General features: G+C 39.1%; 1 protein-coding gene across 1 annotated transcript; it reads right to left on the reverse strand.

The window, feature by feature from the left end:
* Positions 1-15,026: 15,026 nt before the first annotated feature.
* Positions 15,027-17,370, reverse strand: LOC116126950 (DNA polymerase epsilon subunit 3-like). Its single transcript, XM_031412622.1, has 3 exons — positions 17,195-17,370; positions 16,756-16,874; positions 15,027-15,091 (listed from the first exon to the last, which is right to left on the reverse strand). Exons 1-3 carry the CDS (start codon positions 17,368-17,370, stop codon positions 15,027-15,029), a joined length of 360 nt encoding a protein of 119 aa, XP_031268482.1.
* Between the last annotated feature and the right edge of the window lie 2,081 nt (positions 17,371-19,451).

Consider the following 19,451-nt stretch of genomic DNA (forward strand, 5'->3'; position numbering starts at 1 on the left):
TTTCACCACCTAAAGGCACATTTTAAGGGCAAAACTGTGCGGGCCTACCAACAGTCCAACCTATGGCCCAAAACAGACAATACCTCTAGGAACCCACTTATCATGTGACTGGAGATTGGATAACAACAATTGGTGCTAGAAAGAGGGCCTTTGCCAAATTTCAAAATTTCTAGTAAACAAACTTCAATGACACGATCACTCAAGGCCCATGATGGTTTGAACTAGATCAAAGACCACTACTGGAAACCATGAAAAACGTGGAAACCATCCACTAGGAGGTGCACCACGACGGCACCAGGCGTCGACCACCAGTATCACCAGTGCAGCAGGCCACAAACCAGTTGGGGGCAAGGACATCAAATCCCGAGAATGGCCAATTGGTGGAGATGATCAGAACGATGGTCGCACAGACTATGCAACAAAATGTGGTTGAGATAAGAAATCAACAACCAGCCCCCCAAGACCTTGACTGGTTGCGCTTCACCGACGTCACCCCAACAGGTCAAAAATCGATCGACAACCAATCTAGTTCATCAGTACCGAGGCACGGTCAACGATCCTGACATCGTTGAAAACATTCTGCACAAGAACGAGTGTCCCGCAAACAAACTAACTTCGGGAGGCGACCGAGCAAACAGCCCATAGGAGAAGACGAAGATAATGGTCAGCACAGGGATACCCGACCTGCTAGGTAGTATCCCCAGTGTCAACGTGCCAGTTTTAACCCACACCCAAGGCAGGCTCAGTCTTTGCAAGCTCGCGAGACGAGTCATGTGTGCCAATCTAGCAATAACCGATGTTTCGATTATAACAAACGTTGCGAGCAACGCACTGATAAGCATGATGACATCTACCATCCCAACCATCATGATTCAACCCCATGCATCAATGCGCATAATGGACGGGGCTCACAAGCAACAGATTTGCGAACTCACTTACTGAGGTAAGGCTGAACAAAGCCAGCTAGGGCAATCCTTAGAACGAAGACCTAGATCGGGTGTAGAAAATGCTTGACTATCTAAGAACCCACTAGAACATTGCGACGAAAGAGATAGTGAGCTTTCCCTTCATAGAGGAATTTTTCCAAGCCCCACTTCCCTAGGGATTCAGGGCGCCAAAAAGTAAATTCAATGGGAAAGAAGATCCCAGAGACCAGTTTAACACTTTCAACGACCCGATGGAGCTGCACCAAGTCTGTGACTAAGCAAAGTATCGTTGCTTCGTGGTCACATTGGTAGGAGATGCCAAAAGATGGTACAAAAGGCTCAAGGCGAACTCAATGAACTCTTGCCAGTAGTTCTCCTCGTTGTAACTACAATAACTCCAAATGAGGAGACCCTTCACAATGCTGCTCAACTACCTGAGCAATATTCATCAAGAGAGAGACAAAACACTGATCTCGTATCTTATGAGGTTCCATAATGAGCAAGCGAAGGTCGCGGATGCACCCGAAGAATCAATCTGAACTTTTTTAACTGTGGGCATCAGGCCGCAAACGGGGCTGTGGAAAGAGCTCCAAAGTGAAGACCATGTGAGCTTGGCAAAGTTTTATCAAATGGCTGCTAAGCATAAACGGGTGGAAAGCTCGCTAGCTACCCTCACCAGAAGCTCGCTGCAAAGAGCCCCAGACAGGTGACAAGATTGCCCAGTAGACAAATGAGGGGCCAAGACCGCAATGACAAGGACCGAAACAGTTTCCAAAAGAGGAAAAAAACAAAAAACTGCGGGAAAAGATAACCTTTCCCGCGATATGCAGAATACACCCCCCTCACTCAAGACATAGCTCATCTATATAAGGTCTCCCATGAGGCTAAGAGATTGCCAGCTCCAAAAACAATGTTGGGGGGGCTCTAAGCAGAAGAGATCGGCAAAAATATTATCGATATCACTAGGACATCGGGCACAACACCAATAAGTGTCGAGTTTTAAAGGACACCATTGAAGATCTGATTTGAAGGGGCCACCTAAAAGAATTTGTTAAGGAGGCGCTAACTTGCAAAAGTATTGGCGAGTAGAATAATCAGATCCAAAATGCCCCAGCAATGCCAACAATGATGTTCTGGTAGGCATGATCTAGGGAGGGCCCGACATTGTAGGGAGCTCAAGGTGTTCTGGTGGGCAATATGCTCAAGAGGCCAGAACAGAGTCGATCCCTCGAATAATGAGTTATGAATAGAAGTCGCCGAAACGGCCTAGACAAGAGAGCGAGGTGATAGGGTTCACAGTAGAAGAGTGTGAAGAATCTCCTCGCCATAATCATGATATGATTGTAATCGCAACGAGAATCGACCACGTCAGAGTACTACAGGTGATGGTCGATAATGGCAATGCAGCGAACATCATCTTCTTGGGAGCTTTCCGAGAAATAAGGTTAACAGAGAGAGATTTAAGGGTGTGCCCATCACTGCTTTATGGATTTACTAGGGACAACCTAGTCCCCAAGGAAACAATTGACCTGCGCATGACCCTAGAGGCAAAACCCAAAATTAGAATGGTGATGGAAGAATTCTTAGTAATGGATTGCCTGACCACTTACAATGTCATCCTTAGAAGACAAATCCTTGATGATCTGAGTGTACTCACCCTGGTGCACTACCAAGCAATGAGGTTCCCGACTCTAGGTGGGGTTGCAATGATTAGGAGTTATAGGAAAGAATCTTGGGAGTGCTATAATTATGATATTCATGTTACATTGAAATGGCTGCTCCCGAGAACCATGGTCATCGCAGAGACCGAGCTAAACCCTAGACCTTTGGAGGGATACCATAAATCCTCGCATCCATAAAGAAGAGCCCGCAGCAAGGCCAACAGGCAAGCTACAAGAAATATTTGTCAACGAGCAAGACTCGACTTGCATGTTGAAAATTGGTAGTTGTCTGAGCGACGAGCTAGCGAATAATCTGGTGAGATTCCTAATGAAAAATCTCGACGTGTTCGCCTAGGTACATGCGAATATGGTGGGGATCAACCCCGAGGTAATGTGCCACAAATTAAATGTCAACCCAGAAGCTCAACCAATCAGACAGAAAAAGAGATCTATAGATGCAGAGCTCTCCAAATCGCTCAAAGATAAAGTTGACAAACTCTTGAATATTAATTTCATCAAGGAAGTGAAATACCCGAACTGCCTCGCTAACCCAGTCTTGGTGAAAAATTCGAATGGCAAGTGGCAGAGTTGCGTCTACCTCACAGATTTGAACAAAGCTTGTCCGAAAGACAACTTTTTGCTACCCCGAATTGACCAATTAGTTGATGTAACGGTCGGGAATGCTCTACTTAGCTTCATGGATGCATACTAAAGATACAACCAGATCTCGATGTATTAGCCTGATGAAGAACACACCTCATTTATTACTAACCGGGGTATTTACTATTATAGGTTAATGCCATTTGGCTTGACGAATACTAGAGCGACTTACCAGCATTTGGTGAACAAGATGTTCATCGAGCAAATCAGCAAGACAATAGAGGTGTACATCGTTGATATGCTCGTCAAATCTAAGGTTGCTGAAAGCCATATTGAGCACCTGGGGGAAATGTTTGACATCCTCAAAAAATAAAGAATAAAACTCAATCCTCTAAAGTGTTCTTTCAGAGTAAGCTTAGGAAAGTTTCTGGGTTTCCTGTTCAATCAGCGAGGTGTCGAAGCCAACTCAAAAAAGATTCAAGCTCTCCTAAACATGAAAAGCCTGACTAGTGTACGGTAGGTTTAGAGCTTGATAGGGCGTGTGGTCATACTTAGTAGGTTTGTCTCCCAAGCCACAAACAGGTGCCTACCATTCTTTGAAACCCTGAAGGGGAACAAGGGTTTCAAATGGACATAAGAGTGTGAGAAAGCATTCCAGGAATTAAAGAAGCATTTGGGGTAGCCTCCTTTGCTGTCAAAGCCTATCCAAAGCAAGCCTTTGCTGCTATACTTATCGTTATCTAAGTCCACGATTAGCACGACTTTGGTACACGAAGAAGCGGGAGTGCAATGGTCGGTGTACTACTTGAGCAAGAGGGTGCTCGATTCTAAGACAAGATACCCAGAGATGGAAAAGCTTGCCTATGCACTTGTCATTGCCGCTCAGAAGCTGCGGCCATATTTTCAAGCACACTTCATACATGTGCTGATGAACTTTTCGCTGAGAAAAATAATGCAGAAGCTCGAGGCATCAGGTAGATTGATTTAGTAGACAATGGAGATGAGTTAGCATGATATCAAGTACATCCCCAAAATAGCAATAAAAGGTCAGATTTTGGTAGATTTCATTTTAGAATTTTCCTATTAAACCAAGGGAGAAAGAAGCCCACCAGAGGCGAGCACCTCAAAAGCAAGCAAACCACAAGAACTAAAGCTTAACGAGCTATAGAAGTGGAATATGTATATAGATAGGTCCTTAAATGAGAAGAGGGTAGGAGTTGGGCTCTTGCTCGAAAGTCTCAAAGGGAACCTGATCAGAGCCGCAGTCAAATTTGGGTTTGCTGCCTCCAACAACGAGGCAGAGTACAAAGCAATGCTCGTAGGGATCTGCCTCACAAAGGAAATGGGAGCAAAGTCCATCAAGATCTACAACGACTCTCAACTCATAGTCTATCAAATTTCTAGGGAATATCAAGCGAATGAGGACATGATGACATCCTATCTCCAGCAGGTGAAATCTTAGCTCAAGCAGTTCAAGTCTTTCACTACTCTTCAAATCCTGAGAGAGAAAAATTCCGTGGCCGATGCTCTAGCTCGCCTAGCTTCGGCAATGAGTCAAGAAAAGACTTATTCGATACTTATCAAATTCCTCCCAAGTCCAAGCATCCTTGCTCCATAAGAATCAGTCTTAATAATAGGGCAAAGATACAATTGGATGGCTGCAATAATTGCTTATCTAAGAGATGGAACAGTGTTCGAAGGAAGAAGTGAAGCCAAGACACTTCGAGCAAAGTCAGTTGATACATGCTCATCAATGACAAACTGTATAAGCATGGGTACAATTCACCGCTCTTGCAGTGTGTTGATCATGAAGATGCGGACTATGTTTTGAGAGAAATCCATGAAGGCATCTGTAGGAACCATGAAGGGGGCAGATCTCTAGCATATAAGGTACTTTGTCAGGGCTACTACCGGTTGACAGTTTTTGATGATGTAGCAGACTATGTGTGCAAGTGCAACAAATGCACGAGATTTGCAGATGTTCCGTGAGCTCCACTCCAAGATTTAACTACCTTGACAAGTCCTTGGTCGTTTATAATATAGGGGATCGATCTAATAAGGCCTTTCCCCTAAGGAAAAGGAGGTCTCAAGTTCATAGTAGTTGCAATAGACGACTTCACTAAGTGGGCAAAAGTCGAGGCTTTAGCTGCCATCACATCAAACAAGGTGAAGGATTTTATCTATAAAAATATCATTTGCAGATTCAGAATTTCCCATACAATAATAACCGACAATTTGAAACGGTTTGATTGTGAGGACTTTAAGTCTTTTTGCGAAAGACTCGGTATCAAATAGGGCATTGCCGCCGTTTATCAGCCTCAAGCTAACGGTCAAGTGGAGGTTGTGAACAAAGTGATCAAACGCACTATTAAGAAGAAGCTCGACGCCCTAAAGGGAAGATGGGCTGAGGAATTGCTTGAGACCTTATGGTCTTACAGAACGACAGCCAAACTCTTTACAGAAGAAACGTTATTCTCACTTTCATACGAGTATGAAGCAATGGCCCTAGTTGAAGTGGGGATTAGTTCGTTCCAAAGGGAAGTCTTTAATGAAAAAACAAACGAAGATCTTTTCTGTTTGAGGTTAGACCTAATCGAAGAACATTGAGTCAAGTCTCAGCTAAGGCTCGCCTCATACCAGCAGCAAGCCAAACAATATTTCAACTCTAAAGTCAAGAACATGCACTTTGAAGTGGGCAACCTAGTCCTCAGAAAGGTTGTCCAGGGTACATAAAACCTAAATTTAGGGGCACTTAGGCCCAAATGGGAAGGTCCATTCAGGATTTCCGAAAAGCTCGCACCAGGAACTTTTCACTTGGAACACCTCAATGGTGAAGTCGTACTACAAGCATGGAACACCGAGCATTTACGAAGGTATTACCAATAAATAGCTTGGGTTTCAATCATGTTTTGTTTTTCTCTTATATTCATTGTAAGGTTGTTTATGGCCAAAATTCTGTCAATAAAAAGAGGTATTATTCATGAACTTTACTTTGTTCATCACTTTCTATTTATTAGTATTTTGTTCATCATTTATCATCTATGGTTTCAAAATTGCGTACGCAATCACATCCAAAACTCAGAGTCAAGAGTTTAGAAAAAGGCAGCTTAACTTGATAAGCCACACTAGAATTCAACTCATTAAGGGAGAAATATCCCGAATCTACGAAGTTAAACTTGAAAAAATTCAAGTAAAATACAGCGAAAGAAAATCGGTCACAAGCCGGCAACCAAAACTCGAGACAGACGATTAGTCCAAACTCAGAGTTGTCGCACAAGATTTTCTTACATGTATTCAAAAATTTCCTCAAGAAGCGAGCTACGCCTAACTTGGAGCAAATTCGAATTTTTTATGAGTCATTCAAGTAAACATAAGCCATGCCTTAGGCCTCGGTCTCTATCCTGTCAACATCATTCTAGTAAGCCCTCGAAAGGAAGGAAAAGTCAATCGAAGGATGAGCTTCCCGTAGTTTCTGACCCAGGAAGACCGACGTTTCCCAAGCTCGGTTCGTGATGGCCGAGTTTAGCTCCCCGACTTTGAGCCTGAGCTGTTCACTCTCAGCCTCGGCCCTTTGGCAACCTTCCACCTTCTTGGCGAGATCGAGTGAGACCTTTTTAAACTTAGCCTCCCAATCTAAGGCAGCTTTCTGAGCTGAGGCGAGCTCGGAGTTTAGCTTATTGTTGGCACCCCACTGTTGTGCCAAACTCTTCTCAGCCTCGATCGCTTACGCTCGGTCTCACTTGCCTTAATCTTGTCAAGGAATTCCTTTCCTTGACCCCAAGGGCCTCCATCTCTTCCTTAAGCCATTCAAGCTCGACCTACTTCGAGTCTTTCTCTTTCTCAGTCACCTCAGGCCTAGCTAGGACATCCTCCTTGAGCGCCTTCGCTTTCTGCCACCCTTGATGAGTACCCATCAGAGTGAGGTAACTCTCATCATAAAGGAGTTTGATCGCCATGCTAGCCTTAAAAAAAAAAAAAATGAAAGTCAGCGAAGAAGAAAGGGAAGCGTATAAAAGAAAAAAAGAAAAGGGGGCGAACTACTAGTATGTTTGTCACGTAGCTGCATGAGAAGGCGAATCTCTAATACCCGTGTAGGTTCATAAAGTAACAACATCCCTGACCATCGAGGCCCGACACCGATGTGCTTAAGGAGCTCATCAATTATTGCATCAAGCACAACTCAAGCTACCTCATCCGTCACTTTGCCTCCTTGCTGAAGCGAGCATGATTTACTTCCCACAGGAATGATAGTTTCGTCGGTGGGAATGATTTTTTTCTTGGCTACCCGAGCCACCTTGTTGCTCGGCGACTTTCTGTTTTCCTGAGCCCCTTATGGCTTGATCAAATTTTTCTTGCCAGAGCCCTCATGTTGCACCAACCCTTTCTTCTTTCCTGAGCCATCATGTTGCTCGGGCACCTCTACTTCCCCGAGCCTCTAGTTGGCTTAGAGATTTTCTTTGCCAGGCCCTTTTGGGACTCCGGGACACCTTTCTCCTTGACTGCCTTGGAGGCAGTCATAAGCTTCTTTGCACTTGGGCCTTCCCTAAGCTCGCCACCCCAGCATTTGAGGACCGAGGACGAGGCACCCTGCCCCACCGTTCTAGTAGCATCAGTAGGCTATTTCTTCATCAGAGCGATCGATGGTTTCTTGGCAGCCCTAGATGCTGCCGTCTTCTTCTTCAAGTCCTTTGGTTTCTCGGCCCACATATCTATGAAAAGAGAAGCAAACGATCAGCGACCTAAAAAAAAACCGAGCAAGTAAGCACTTTAACTTTCTTGAGAATAGTGTTGAAAGTGGCTCTGTCCCTACAAAAGCCATACGTCCTCAACCAAGAAAGCGAGATAATCTCATTAACGTTGCGCTCTTTATCGGAGAGATTGTTGAAGTGTTAAAGCTGCTCTAAGCTCGTTGCGAGGAGAAAGTTTTGCTTGATGTTTACTACAAAGAAAAAAAGTTTGGTTAGTTCGACGATCGAGCTTGGAGACACTCTTTGCACACACAAGGATCGAAGTCTTACTAGCTTTTGAAGCAAAAATGTCGGTCTTCCCAGTCTCATAAAAGAAAAATTGAGAATCCCAATGTGAGACCTTCTTTGAAACGTTAACCAAATAGTTAAAATGTACTTTCCTTCACCTTGGAGAGATAGTACGTTTGGTCTTGACACTTTTTTAACCTATACAAGTGGATGAGCTCCTCTACAGATGGGTCACCCAACTCAGCTATTTGGTATGTTATGTACAAGCCTAAGATTATAATATATGAGTTTGCCGACAATCGAAGAGGGACGATGTCGAATCGTCTCAAAACACTGTCGATGAAGTAATTGGGGGAATGGACATCCCGCACCTCAAAAGGGATTCAAAGATCACCACACAACTTGTGCGGGGTTCTTCCAGGAGAAGCCTCTTGGAACCCTCAAGAAAAGTTGAGGCTCATAAGTTTTAGTTATGCGCCTGAGATCCTCAGCCCCAATCTAGGATTATGGTTCCTTGCGCAGTCTATGAACTGGGGTTTCCTTGGCTGAGCGACCTCTGTGAAAGCATGGTCGAAAGAGCCTGCAGTATCGAAGTCCAAGCTCCATGCAACGACCTCCTTGGAGGCCTTTGGGACTACGCCCCTAAAAACTGCTGAACCTACTGGGGAATCGAACATACGATCAATGATATGGCTGCTTGATGAAGACATGAGAATAGCTCGCCTCTAGGTACCTGAAACACAAGCAAACATGTGTCAAAGCTCAAAAATTCAATGACCTATCCATACTTTGCTTTCAATTCAGGCACCCATGGTAGCTCGCGTCGTACAACAGATGCAAGCAACCTATCAAGATTTCGCGATCGCCACCATAAACCTTTCTTAAGCTCAGAACCGTCGAAAACTCACTCAAAAACCATAACAAAGCCCTAAAAAGCTCAATGTGGCCACGATAATGGCCACCCTCAACCACAAAAAGTTGTGAAAACAAGTAAAGAAAGGGAAAGAAACCTTACCGGGGTAAACAGATGGAAGAAACTTGCCGGAAGAGCACCATGAAAGTGAAATAGCAGCGACAAAGTAAGCAAAGAAAACTCTAAACTTTTGCAAAGCGTGAAGGATTTCTAACGATGATTGCCCACTTTTATAGTGGTCTACATGGGAGACGAAAATGTGGGGTTCGATCGTAGCCGTCAATCTACAGTGAATCTCAGCCCTGCATTTGTCAAGCGATCTTGGCCCTTAGACGTGGCCATGTGTCAATCTTCCACGAGGGGCGATCAACCATCAAACTATCATAATCATAACTGTCACCTCAACTTCATGCATTTACAACTGTAGTCGCCCACGCGCGACGAAATGTAATTACCAAAGGCTGGCACATTTAATGCGACATGACTACGTGGAATTTACACAAATACCCTTCATTCAAAATCCGTCAAGAATACCTCAGCAGAGGAAAAGCCAAGTGTTGAGTATGTCGACTGGAGATCAGTCCGACTCATGAAGCTCGATCAAATCCGCATTCAGTGCATAACCGATGGAATCCAAGCTTGATATCAAATCGAGTGATAGTCTTTGAAACTCGAAATTAGCATCGAACACTAGGGGGCAGATGTTGTGTGTGATTTTTCCATCAAACTCAGAGAGTTGTGGGGTTATAGCTCGATCCAGAAACAATTCGACTCAATCGGTTGTTTGACCCAGTATTAGCTCGTCGAGTTATAGCTTGACCTAGCACAAGCTAGTCATGACCAATCCTTACAGTTGTTCAATCAACTCATAAATAACTTCAAATCCCATAAATCTTGGAAGGGATTAGATCGACAACAATTTTGGTGCAATCTCAGCACTCAATCGCGAGAATATCGGAGTTGCATTTCAATCTTAATTGTAATCCCTTTATTTCGCTCTTTCCTTTGTACATAATTTGTATATAAACCCCTTCCAATGATGAGAAAGGGGTTAGCAAATTGTTCTAGGACCATTATTGTAAACTCCACAGCAAATACAAAAATAGTGGTTGTAGGCTCAAGAGTTTAACTCGCCGAGCCACTTTAAAAACTCATTGTCCCATTTACTTTACTACATTTTCCATTTATACACTGCTGGTTCTGATCCCGACAATGTCGATCAGATTGCTCAAGTTGGTGCAAATTTTATATCAACACACACACACACACACACACACACACACACACACACACACATATATATAAACTTTCTCTTAAAAAAAAAAAAAAAAAAAAAAAAATTGCTAACTATTTTGTAAAATCTGAATCAAAGTCTCCTATAAAGGGTGTTGTTTTTCTCATATTGGGGTTGTTATTACCTACATATATGTGGGGCGGCATCATGTTTATGGCCTAAGCTTAGAAGAAAGAAATAAAAAAATTAAGCGACTTTTTCCCAGCCAAGATTTGCCTTAACACTTTACCACCCAAAAAGTTTCAAACTACCACTTTCCCACCCAAAGTTTATATTACCACTACAAGAAAAATGTCTTTCGACGTCTAGCGAAATTAGACGCAGAAAGTAAAATTTAGACGTTAAGTCATTTTTTGGTCTAAATTTCGTAGTCGCACTTTAGTTGCAGTATCGCTGTCGTAGATTGTTTGCGCGTCTAAATTTTTGTTTAGACGCGGAAATTTTTTTTTAGCAACTAGCAAATTAGTTGCTAAATGCTGGTCAAAATAGTCCCCCAGCTTAGACACTAATAGTTCAAGGGTAATTTGGTAAAATTGCATAGCGACTAATCAATTAGTTGCAAAATGTACCTTTTAGTGTCTAATAATTTGTCGCGAATGCCATAAAAATTAGACGCCAAAGGTGTAAGGGTAATTTCGTAAAAGGTTTTCGCAACTATTTTATTAGTCGACAAATGTATCTTTTGGTGATCAAAATTTAGTGGTTAATTATAATACTTTTAGACGCTGAATATAGAATCTAAACGGTTTTCGCGACTATTTTATTAGTGGCCGAATGTATCTTTTGGTGACCAAAATTTAATAGTTAATTATGGTCATTTTAGACGCTGAATGTGGAATCCAATAGGTTTTCGTGACTATTTTATTAATGGCCGAATGTATCTTTTGGCGACCAAAATTTAGTGGTTAATTATAGTCATTTTAGACGCTGAATGTAGAATCCAATAAGTTTTCGCGACTATTTTATTAATGGACGAATATATCGTTTGATGACCAAAATCTAGTGGTTAATTGTAATCATTTTAGATGCTGAATATGAAATCCAAAAGGTTTTCGTGACTATTTTTTAGAAGTTGAATGTGGAAGCAATTATACTAAATCACTTTTTGCTACTAAAACATTAGTTGCAGAATGTGTTTTTTTAGAGCATTTCGTATTGACCTTCAGCGGAATGCAATTATGCTAAATTACTTTTTGGTACTAAAAAATTAGTTGCAGAATGTGTTTTTTTTAGAGCATTTTGTATTGACCTACATTATGCATTCAACATCAACAAAATAATTGACACAATATAAAAATCTGATCACTAAATCAAATATCATATTTTCATACATATATATATATACCATACATGGATTTTTATGCATGATGAGCAATAAAAATCCAAAATGCACTATCACATGTGCATAACCAAAAAAAACAGCATGCACCCACATTTTCAGCCCACTACCTATCTATCTGTGCATAACTAACAAAAAAATGCCCACCCAATGTACACCATCTAACATATATATGCAAACAATCCTAAAAAGATGGTTTTACCCCATTTCAAAATATCTACTGCCCATACAACAAAAAAATAACCATCAATACCGTTAACATGTCAAGTGTCACCAGTTGCGGTTTTTGAAATAGCTGTAGCTGATGAGGACGAATCTTCATCAGTTGGAGATGGAAATGGCTGTCCAGTTGGAGCTCTATGAGGTTGCTGTAGTTCAAGGGCTATAGTTAGCTGCTTCATCATGTCCAACAGGACAAATTGTTGGTGTTCAAGCCTTTTTATTTTCTCTTTTTGATGATCAAATAAGATGAGCTGCTCCTTCAACTCTTTAATTTTATTTTCTTGTTGTTGCACAATGCACCTTAACTCTGCTTCTGCTGCAGTGGATTGATGCTTAGTCTGTGAAAATGCAAAATTTTGGTTAAATCCGGAAGCTTTACCCATAACTTCCTCACATATTTCAGCTTCTGTTTTTTCACTTTCCCCTGCTTGTGTTTCATCTTGCAGCTCTATCATTTTTTCCTACCATTAATTCAATGCATAATCAATAAGTCAACCAACAAACTATATAGCAACATAAAAGAATACTGCAGCACCAAACAAAAATAAATTTGATGGAGTAGAGAAGCAAGTATCTAAAACATTATCAATCTAATACTAAACAAACATATAAGTAACAGATTTACAGTCACATATCCATGCATAAACATGCTAATTAATTGGAAAGATAAGGCTGTTGGATTTTGTAAATATCATAAAAGTGATGTGGCATATGCTTTGAAGATACAGAATGGAAGTTGATTAGTTCAGTATTACTCATCAAGAAGTATAAATCTGTACATATGCATTTCCCATTTTCAAAGTGTTTTAATTCTCCAAGAGGCAAAACAAAGCCGTGGTTCTCTGCCATTGCTAGCCTAAACCCAAGGACATACACTAACACGCTGTAAAAACTCCACTAACTTACATGATCTTCAGCAATCATGAAGCTGAATTGTTTGAAAATAACAGATTCATTCCAAGTGTACAAATCAGGAAAGGTGCCCAAAGAGAAGAATGAAAACTACATCTCATTTAAATTATATATTGATCATTGATCAGTGCACACTAATGCCAGCATAAGATCTAGTGTAGTGAAAAAATTCATTTCAGAAGATGATGTGCACAATTTTAAATCATTCTGATTTAGGTGGTTTCAGTCAAGCTGAATCTGAATTCCATGGAGGAAGACTTCACACACACACACAAATAAAAAAAAAAAAAAAAAAATCTAATCTCATCCGTCCAAGTTCAGCGATACGACATTCAGATTATAAATTCAGACAATAATAATATCTAGATCATAAAATCCTCAGTAGAATCTAGACCTCCATTAGGTGATATTTTAAAGTTACATATTTACTAATCAATTAACAACATGCTAACATAAATAAAATCAATCCATGAAAATAAAAATGCTCTTAAAGGCTCCTAAAATTGCACTTTTAGTTATAGCATGTCCCTAGGATGGATGACAACTGACGCAAAAATGCTTAGAAGAAACTTTGAAATATCTACATAAACCATGAAACAGGTTTTTCCTACTAGAAGAAACTCCAACTTTCTGCTTTAAAAAATACAAACTGTTAAGTTCAATCAAGAGAAACAATATAACACAAGTTAAATTTCAGCCTTATCCTGCAATGTTTGTAACATATCAATAGCAAACCACAACAAAGTTATAAAAGTTTGGTAACACTCAGGAAAACTAAATGCCAATATCAAACAAATGCACAAGCACCAACATAATTACAGGTCAAAAGATGACAGAGAAATGCAATGAGACTCAAATTAAAACAATAAAAGCATGGCAGTATGGAACAGTTACGGAAAAACAATACATTTATACCCAATTGAATGGTAAGACATTTCATATATCAATAATTGAAAGATGATCAACTTACATATAGCTCTCTTCCTTGTTCATTAATCCACCCTTTCTCGGTGCTCCAACGAGTGTCATGAAATAATTGTATAGGACCGACAGATTCCCCAAGTTGGTGCGCCTTAACAGTTCATATCGTCATTGACCATAAATTGAAATAAAATTAGTAAACAGGAAAACAAAGTAGTATATTTGTATAGGTGAATCATATTAAATACCTCTTCCTTTTTGTGCTGGATAAAGTTCTTGGAACCACTGCGGTGGTTACACCTCATCTTCGACCGGTTCTCAGAATAAGTTTTTCAAATATAAAAACATAGAAAGCAAGTTCCTGTCCTTTTAAAAATGACCAAAGGCTAGCGCAAACAGAATTGTTTTCAATATAAACTTCTTATTGACAACTCCATTAATGATTATGACATAGATCAGAGACCAAAGGTATACTTTGGAAACTACTTGATTTCCCGAAATAATGTGATCAAATGGTAGATATCTTATCATATCTAATTCAAAACCATTGTGGCAAGTGGTGCAAGCACGTAAACAAGAAGGATAACAGGTAGCCTACAATATTCAATTACTATAAAAGACAGAAAAAAGGCCAGATACTTCTTCAATTTCGTAAAATAAATCATAATAATTGATTTTCACACCTTAAGTGCTTAAACCACATAATAAGTATGGACCATGGCCGAGTGAAATCGAAGATCAATTACTTTCTTCAATGATATCTTTTGAGAGATTAAAAATTTGTAGGGCTCTAAGATAAACTCAAAAGCACTCTAATGGCCAAAATTCTATATGACAGATCTTTGTTATTTTATTAGATTTAATAAGTATGGCCTAGAGAGAAAGTGAAGGAAAGCTTAAAAAAATTTAGCCAAAAAAAAAAAAAAATTAGTTTTACAAAAATTTGTGGAAGAAACCAATACTTAAATTTGCAAAAAAATTGGAAACAGTCATATGCTTTATTTTTCCAGCTAAGGGATATTTTATAGATACCAATTTGGATGGAAGCCCTCTTATAGCTAACATATTGACTTTTACACGTTATACGTTTTAGTGACTTGTTGACATGGACAATTTATTCCGCTTACTACTCATCATTTCATTAGAAAAAGAACTACATACAGATACCAACTACTTGTCATATACACAAAATTTTAACTCCAACATAACCTGTCCCCCCTTATTGTTCTTTTGCAATGCCTTCTTTGTACAACTGGTATTGATTATATTTCTCTTCTGTAGCAAATTTTACGCCGATATTCACAAATAGCTTTGTTGCCTACAATATCTGTTTCATAAATATATGGAGAAGACTATTCATTTATAAGTCATATATGCAGTCATCTGATTTATTATCTCAAAAGATCATAATCCTAATAGCCAGAAAATAAAAAGTCTTGTTCAAAAGAACCTTCAAATGCATGTTCCTTTTTATTGATTAATAAAATCTTTTCTTCAAACACATTTTCTTCTTCTTGATCTCTCAATTTACTTCAATTCTTTCCCTATGTAGTTACATACTGAAAAATCTATTTGGCTAGGAGAAGGTACATATGGCTTCTTCTCATGGGTTGGGAAAATCATTCTTCAGATAGTGTATTTCATAGGGTTCTGATTTAGAAGATAGTAAACTTATTTTCTCCACGTTACTTCAGGTGCTTGATTTTCTTTTCATCATTATTCATTATTTCCCCATAAATACAAACACGGCCCCAATGCAAGTGAATCCCAATACTGTAAGGTTGGTAGCAATGGTACTTCTGATCAACATGGATAAGTACAGATATTTGTATGAATCTAAACTCTAGGAAAATAGGATACAGATGGAATGATTCAATCTTACCCCTCCTGAAAAGAAAAACACTTTGGCTTCATTAAAGGATTGATCTTTCCAAAAGGAAGAGGAGAAATAATCTATAGCCATTAAGGTAATGGATTGCTAGGAAATGGTGATCCATAGAGAAAACTATGAATAACAAGATGATGTAAAAAATCTGGCGGCTAAGAGCGCTGCATCAAGGAAACAGGTTAACCATTTTCCAAATGAAAGCCGTTGTGAATCTCTTCCTTCTGATGATAACACTTGAACTTGATTCTCTTGGATAATTTGATAATGCTACTAGAGAAGGCACTTGATACCTTTCTAAATCATAATATATCTACAATCTTAATCTATAACAAGAATGCAGGACAAAGAATAGAAGAAAATCAAAAGATAAAGATGTAGAATAGTGTTTGAAGAAAAGACCACCTAAAGTAGAAATAGGAAATAGGTAATTGAAGTTTATTCTTAACTAACATTTCCTCTTTTCCAACTCAGGATGCTTTCCAACCGAAGAAAAGGAAACCTTCGCAAACCATATTGAGAAGGTATAGTAAAGATAAGCATCAATTTGTCATGTGTATTGTATTACCAGTTGATAATTTCCTGCCTAAGACAAGGGTTAATAAGGGGGAATTGTAAGAGCTATAGTTCTATGTACATGTCAAGTAATTGTTATGTGTATAACATTCTTTTATTCAAACATTTACATATGAGAAGAATAAAGTATAGACATCAACATGTAAGAATCAATATGATTGCCAATAGGAGAAACTTTCTTCAAATACTATGAAGGCTTTTCTTAAATTTGTTATCCATAAATGCCGTAATGAAGAATAAATAGTCATAACACTTATAACTTCAACAAAAGTCTGAGCACAGTTTCTTCCAGAGAATTCTCTAGAATCAATTCTTTTGATTGAACATTGTTTCATTTCCTACAAGTTCTCATTGACCATTCTTATTAAACCTGATAAACTAGAGTAAATCATATATGAGTAAATCCGACCACAAAATAAACATGGACTGAAATAGGCCAGAAATCCTAATATTTCCTTCTCTTTTCAGACATACAAAATGACTAGCATGGAAAGGCATGGATGAAAATTAAAACTCAAATATTGATTAACCATCAAGGGAAGCTTTAAGAGGGCCAACGAACTCAGGAAAGTCAATTTCTTCAATTGCTTTTAATACATCATCAGCATTAATAGTTTGCCTCTTTGACTCCTTGCATATATCATTGGCCCTGCAAGTAATTTTCACCCCATAAACACTAGCTCACAACAAAAATTCATACCCAAATTCTCTTAACAAAAACTTTGTACTAAAATCACCAACGTCATGCTACAAAAACCACATAAGAGCTTCCATATAGTCATCAAATCCCAAGCTGTTAACTTAATTTAACCAATACCCACTTGACAAACCTTCCAATCATCAAACTTTCGAAGAAAAAAATTGAACTTTTGCGCTAAAATTTCAAAACATCCAAGATTCACCTAAGAAGTAAATATAAAAACTCTAAATGGGTGAGTTGAAACAATGAGATGGTTGGTTATTGCTTACGTGGCGGAGAGGTAGTGGATAAAGATACGGGCACTTTCGGAGAAAGCGAGAAGAGAGTCTTTGTTGACGGTGATGTCGGTATCGGGTGAACACTCGTTGAGCTTATCCTTAAACACTCTGCGCACGATAGTCTTAGGCAGCTCTTCCATCTCTGATACCACTTTCTCCGTTTCCATCTTTGAAGAAACCTTTGATTTTTCGTTCAAATATTATGTCAAAACAGGGTGGGTTTTCCATCAGAAATCAAATCTATTCCATCAAATATAAAAACGTAATTTACTAATCAACAACACAAAGTACTGTAAACAAGAAAACGGTATGAGGAGAAACATGATCTTTCTCAAAATCACCTATAAATATTGTACATTACCAGTTTCCTAACACAATGCATACCAAGTCTGACGTGGTCCATCAATCCATCAAATGAGCACCAACTGAAACTTCTTCTATTGGGGTAATCGCCAGGGATTTGCGTGGAGAAGAAATTGGGAATTTGGGGAAACAAGGAGGGATTTGCGTGGAGAAGAGAAGAGGTAGGTAAGGTTATGAGATTGGGAATTTGGGGAAATAGGTAGGGATTTGCGTAAAGAAGAGAAGAGTTAGGATATGAGATTGGGAATTTGGGGAAATAGGTAGGGATTTGCGTGGAGAAGAGAAGAGTTAGGTTATGAGATTGGGAATTCGGGAAATAGGTAGGGATTTGTGTGGAGAAGATTGGGAAATTGGGGAAATGCTTGCATTATATAGGTTAGGGTTTTCTGTAAATAACTTTAAAAAGTAGGGCTTGTAATTAGTTGTTTAATTTTTAAATATAATTATATTTTACAAACAAATCAATTTGCAACTAAATTTTTAGTCAAGAAAGAATTAATTATAGTTGCAAGTCTGGCGGGAACAAATAATTTGGGGGGAAGATGAATTTTTCACCTTAAATTGGCAACTAAACCGAATTTAATTATTGTATATAATTTTTTGCAACTATTGTTAATATAAAGACAAACATTTGTTGTTAAAAATGCCTTGGGCCCTTGTAATTATTGTCCAAATATGGGATATTTTGATAATTTAATTTTTCTGTAACTAATCATAATAGTTACTAATGCATTCTTAATTAATTGCAATTAATTTAGCTACTAACAGGTAGTTGCAAAAAAATGTTTTTTGTAACCAATAATGTAGATGCAAAATAAAATATTTTAGATGCAAATTGTCAAATTATGGAGGGAAAAATGGCCTACCAAAAATTGCAAGTAAATTTATTAGTCACACTTAGAACACTAACAGAAAACGCAGGAAAAACAGAGCAAAAGAGAGAGAAAATTCAAATCTATATTATTGATGATGATTACAAATGATACATGCGTAAAGTGTTTTATATATACATGCGCACTGCATGTATTTTGCATGTGCACTGTAACAGAAATAAAACTAACTCCCTGACACGTCATCTACAATCAACGGTCAGATTTCATTACTTCCTAACATCCCTTCATCAACAAAATGTCCACACTTCTTTACCTCACACTTCTTTACTTCTTCATTATGTTCTTTCAGTACATTCTAACATCCTTTCTTCAACAAAACCTTCTCAACTGATTAACAAGTAACAGAACACCTGAACAATTATTGCTCGCTGTTCGCTACACTTCACGAACACTTGAAAAACTCGTTGAACTTTACGAACACATGAAAACTCGCTCCATTTCACGAACATACAAAAACTCGCTGCTCGCTACGAACACACGAACACTTATTGCTCACTGTTCGCTGCACTTCACGAACACATGAAAACTCACTCATTTCACGAACACACGAAAACTCGCTTCTCGCTACAAACACACAAACACTTATTGCTCGTTGTTCGCTGCATTTCATGAACACACTGTTCACTGCACTTCACGAACTGCTCAAGACGTAGAAGTCACTGAACCATAAGTTCCATGCACAGCAAGAGGTGGTTTAACATTGAGCTTTTCACGAAGTAGTTCAAATCTGGAAGCTGATAAGGCTTTAGTAAATATATCGGCAGTTTGATGTTCAGTAGTAACAAACTGCACTTTGAGCTTGCTGGAGGTAACCTGCTCCCGAACATAATGAGCATCTAGCTCAATATGTTTTGTTCTACCGTAAAAGACAGTGTTTGAAGCCAGCGATCCGACACTTTGATTATCACACCAGATGATAGGAACCTCTGGTAGTGGCAGCCCAATTTCAGAAAATAGACTACAAAACCATGCTAACTCAGTGGAACATTGAG

Source organism: Pistacia vera, unplaced genomic scaffold (assembly GCF_008641045.1).
Source record: "Pistacia vera cultivar Batoury unplaced genomic scaffold, PisVer_v2 Contig188, whole genome shotgun sequence".
Lineage (NCBI taxonomy): Eukaryota > Viridiplantae > Streptophyta > Magnoliopsida > Sapindales > Anacardiaceae > Pistacia > Pistacia vera.

Coding starts and splice junctions, on each gene's coding strand:
- LOC116126950 (XM_031412622.1), bottom strand. CDS start 17,370: ATGGAAACGGAGAAAGTGGTATCAGAGATGGAAGAGCTGCCTAAGACT. Junction 16,875..17,194: donor ATCCACTACCTCTCCGCCAC/GTAAGCAATAAC, acceptor AATTACTTGCAG/GGCCAATGATATATGCAAGG. Junction 15,092..16,755: donor TCTTAAAGCTTCCCTTGATG/GTTAATCAATAT, acceptor TTTATGAAACAG/ATATTGTAGGCAACAAAGCT.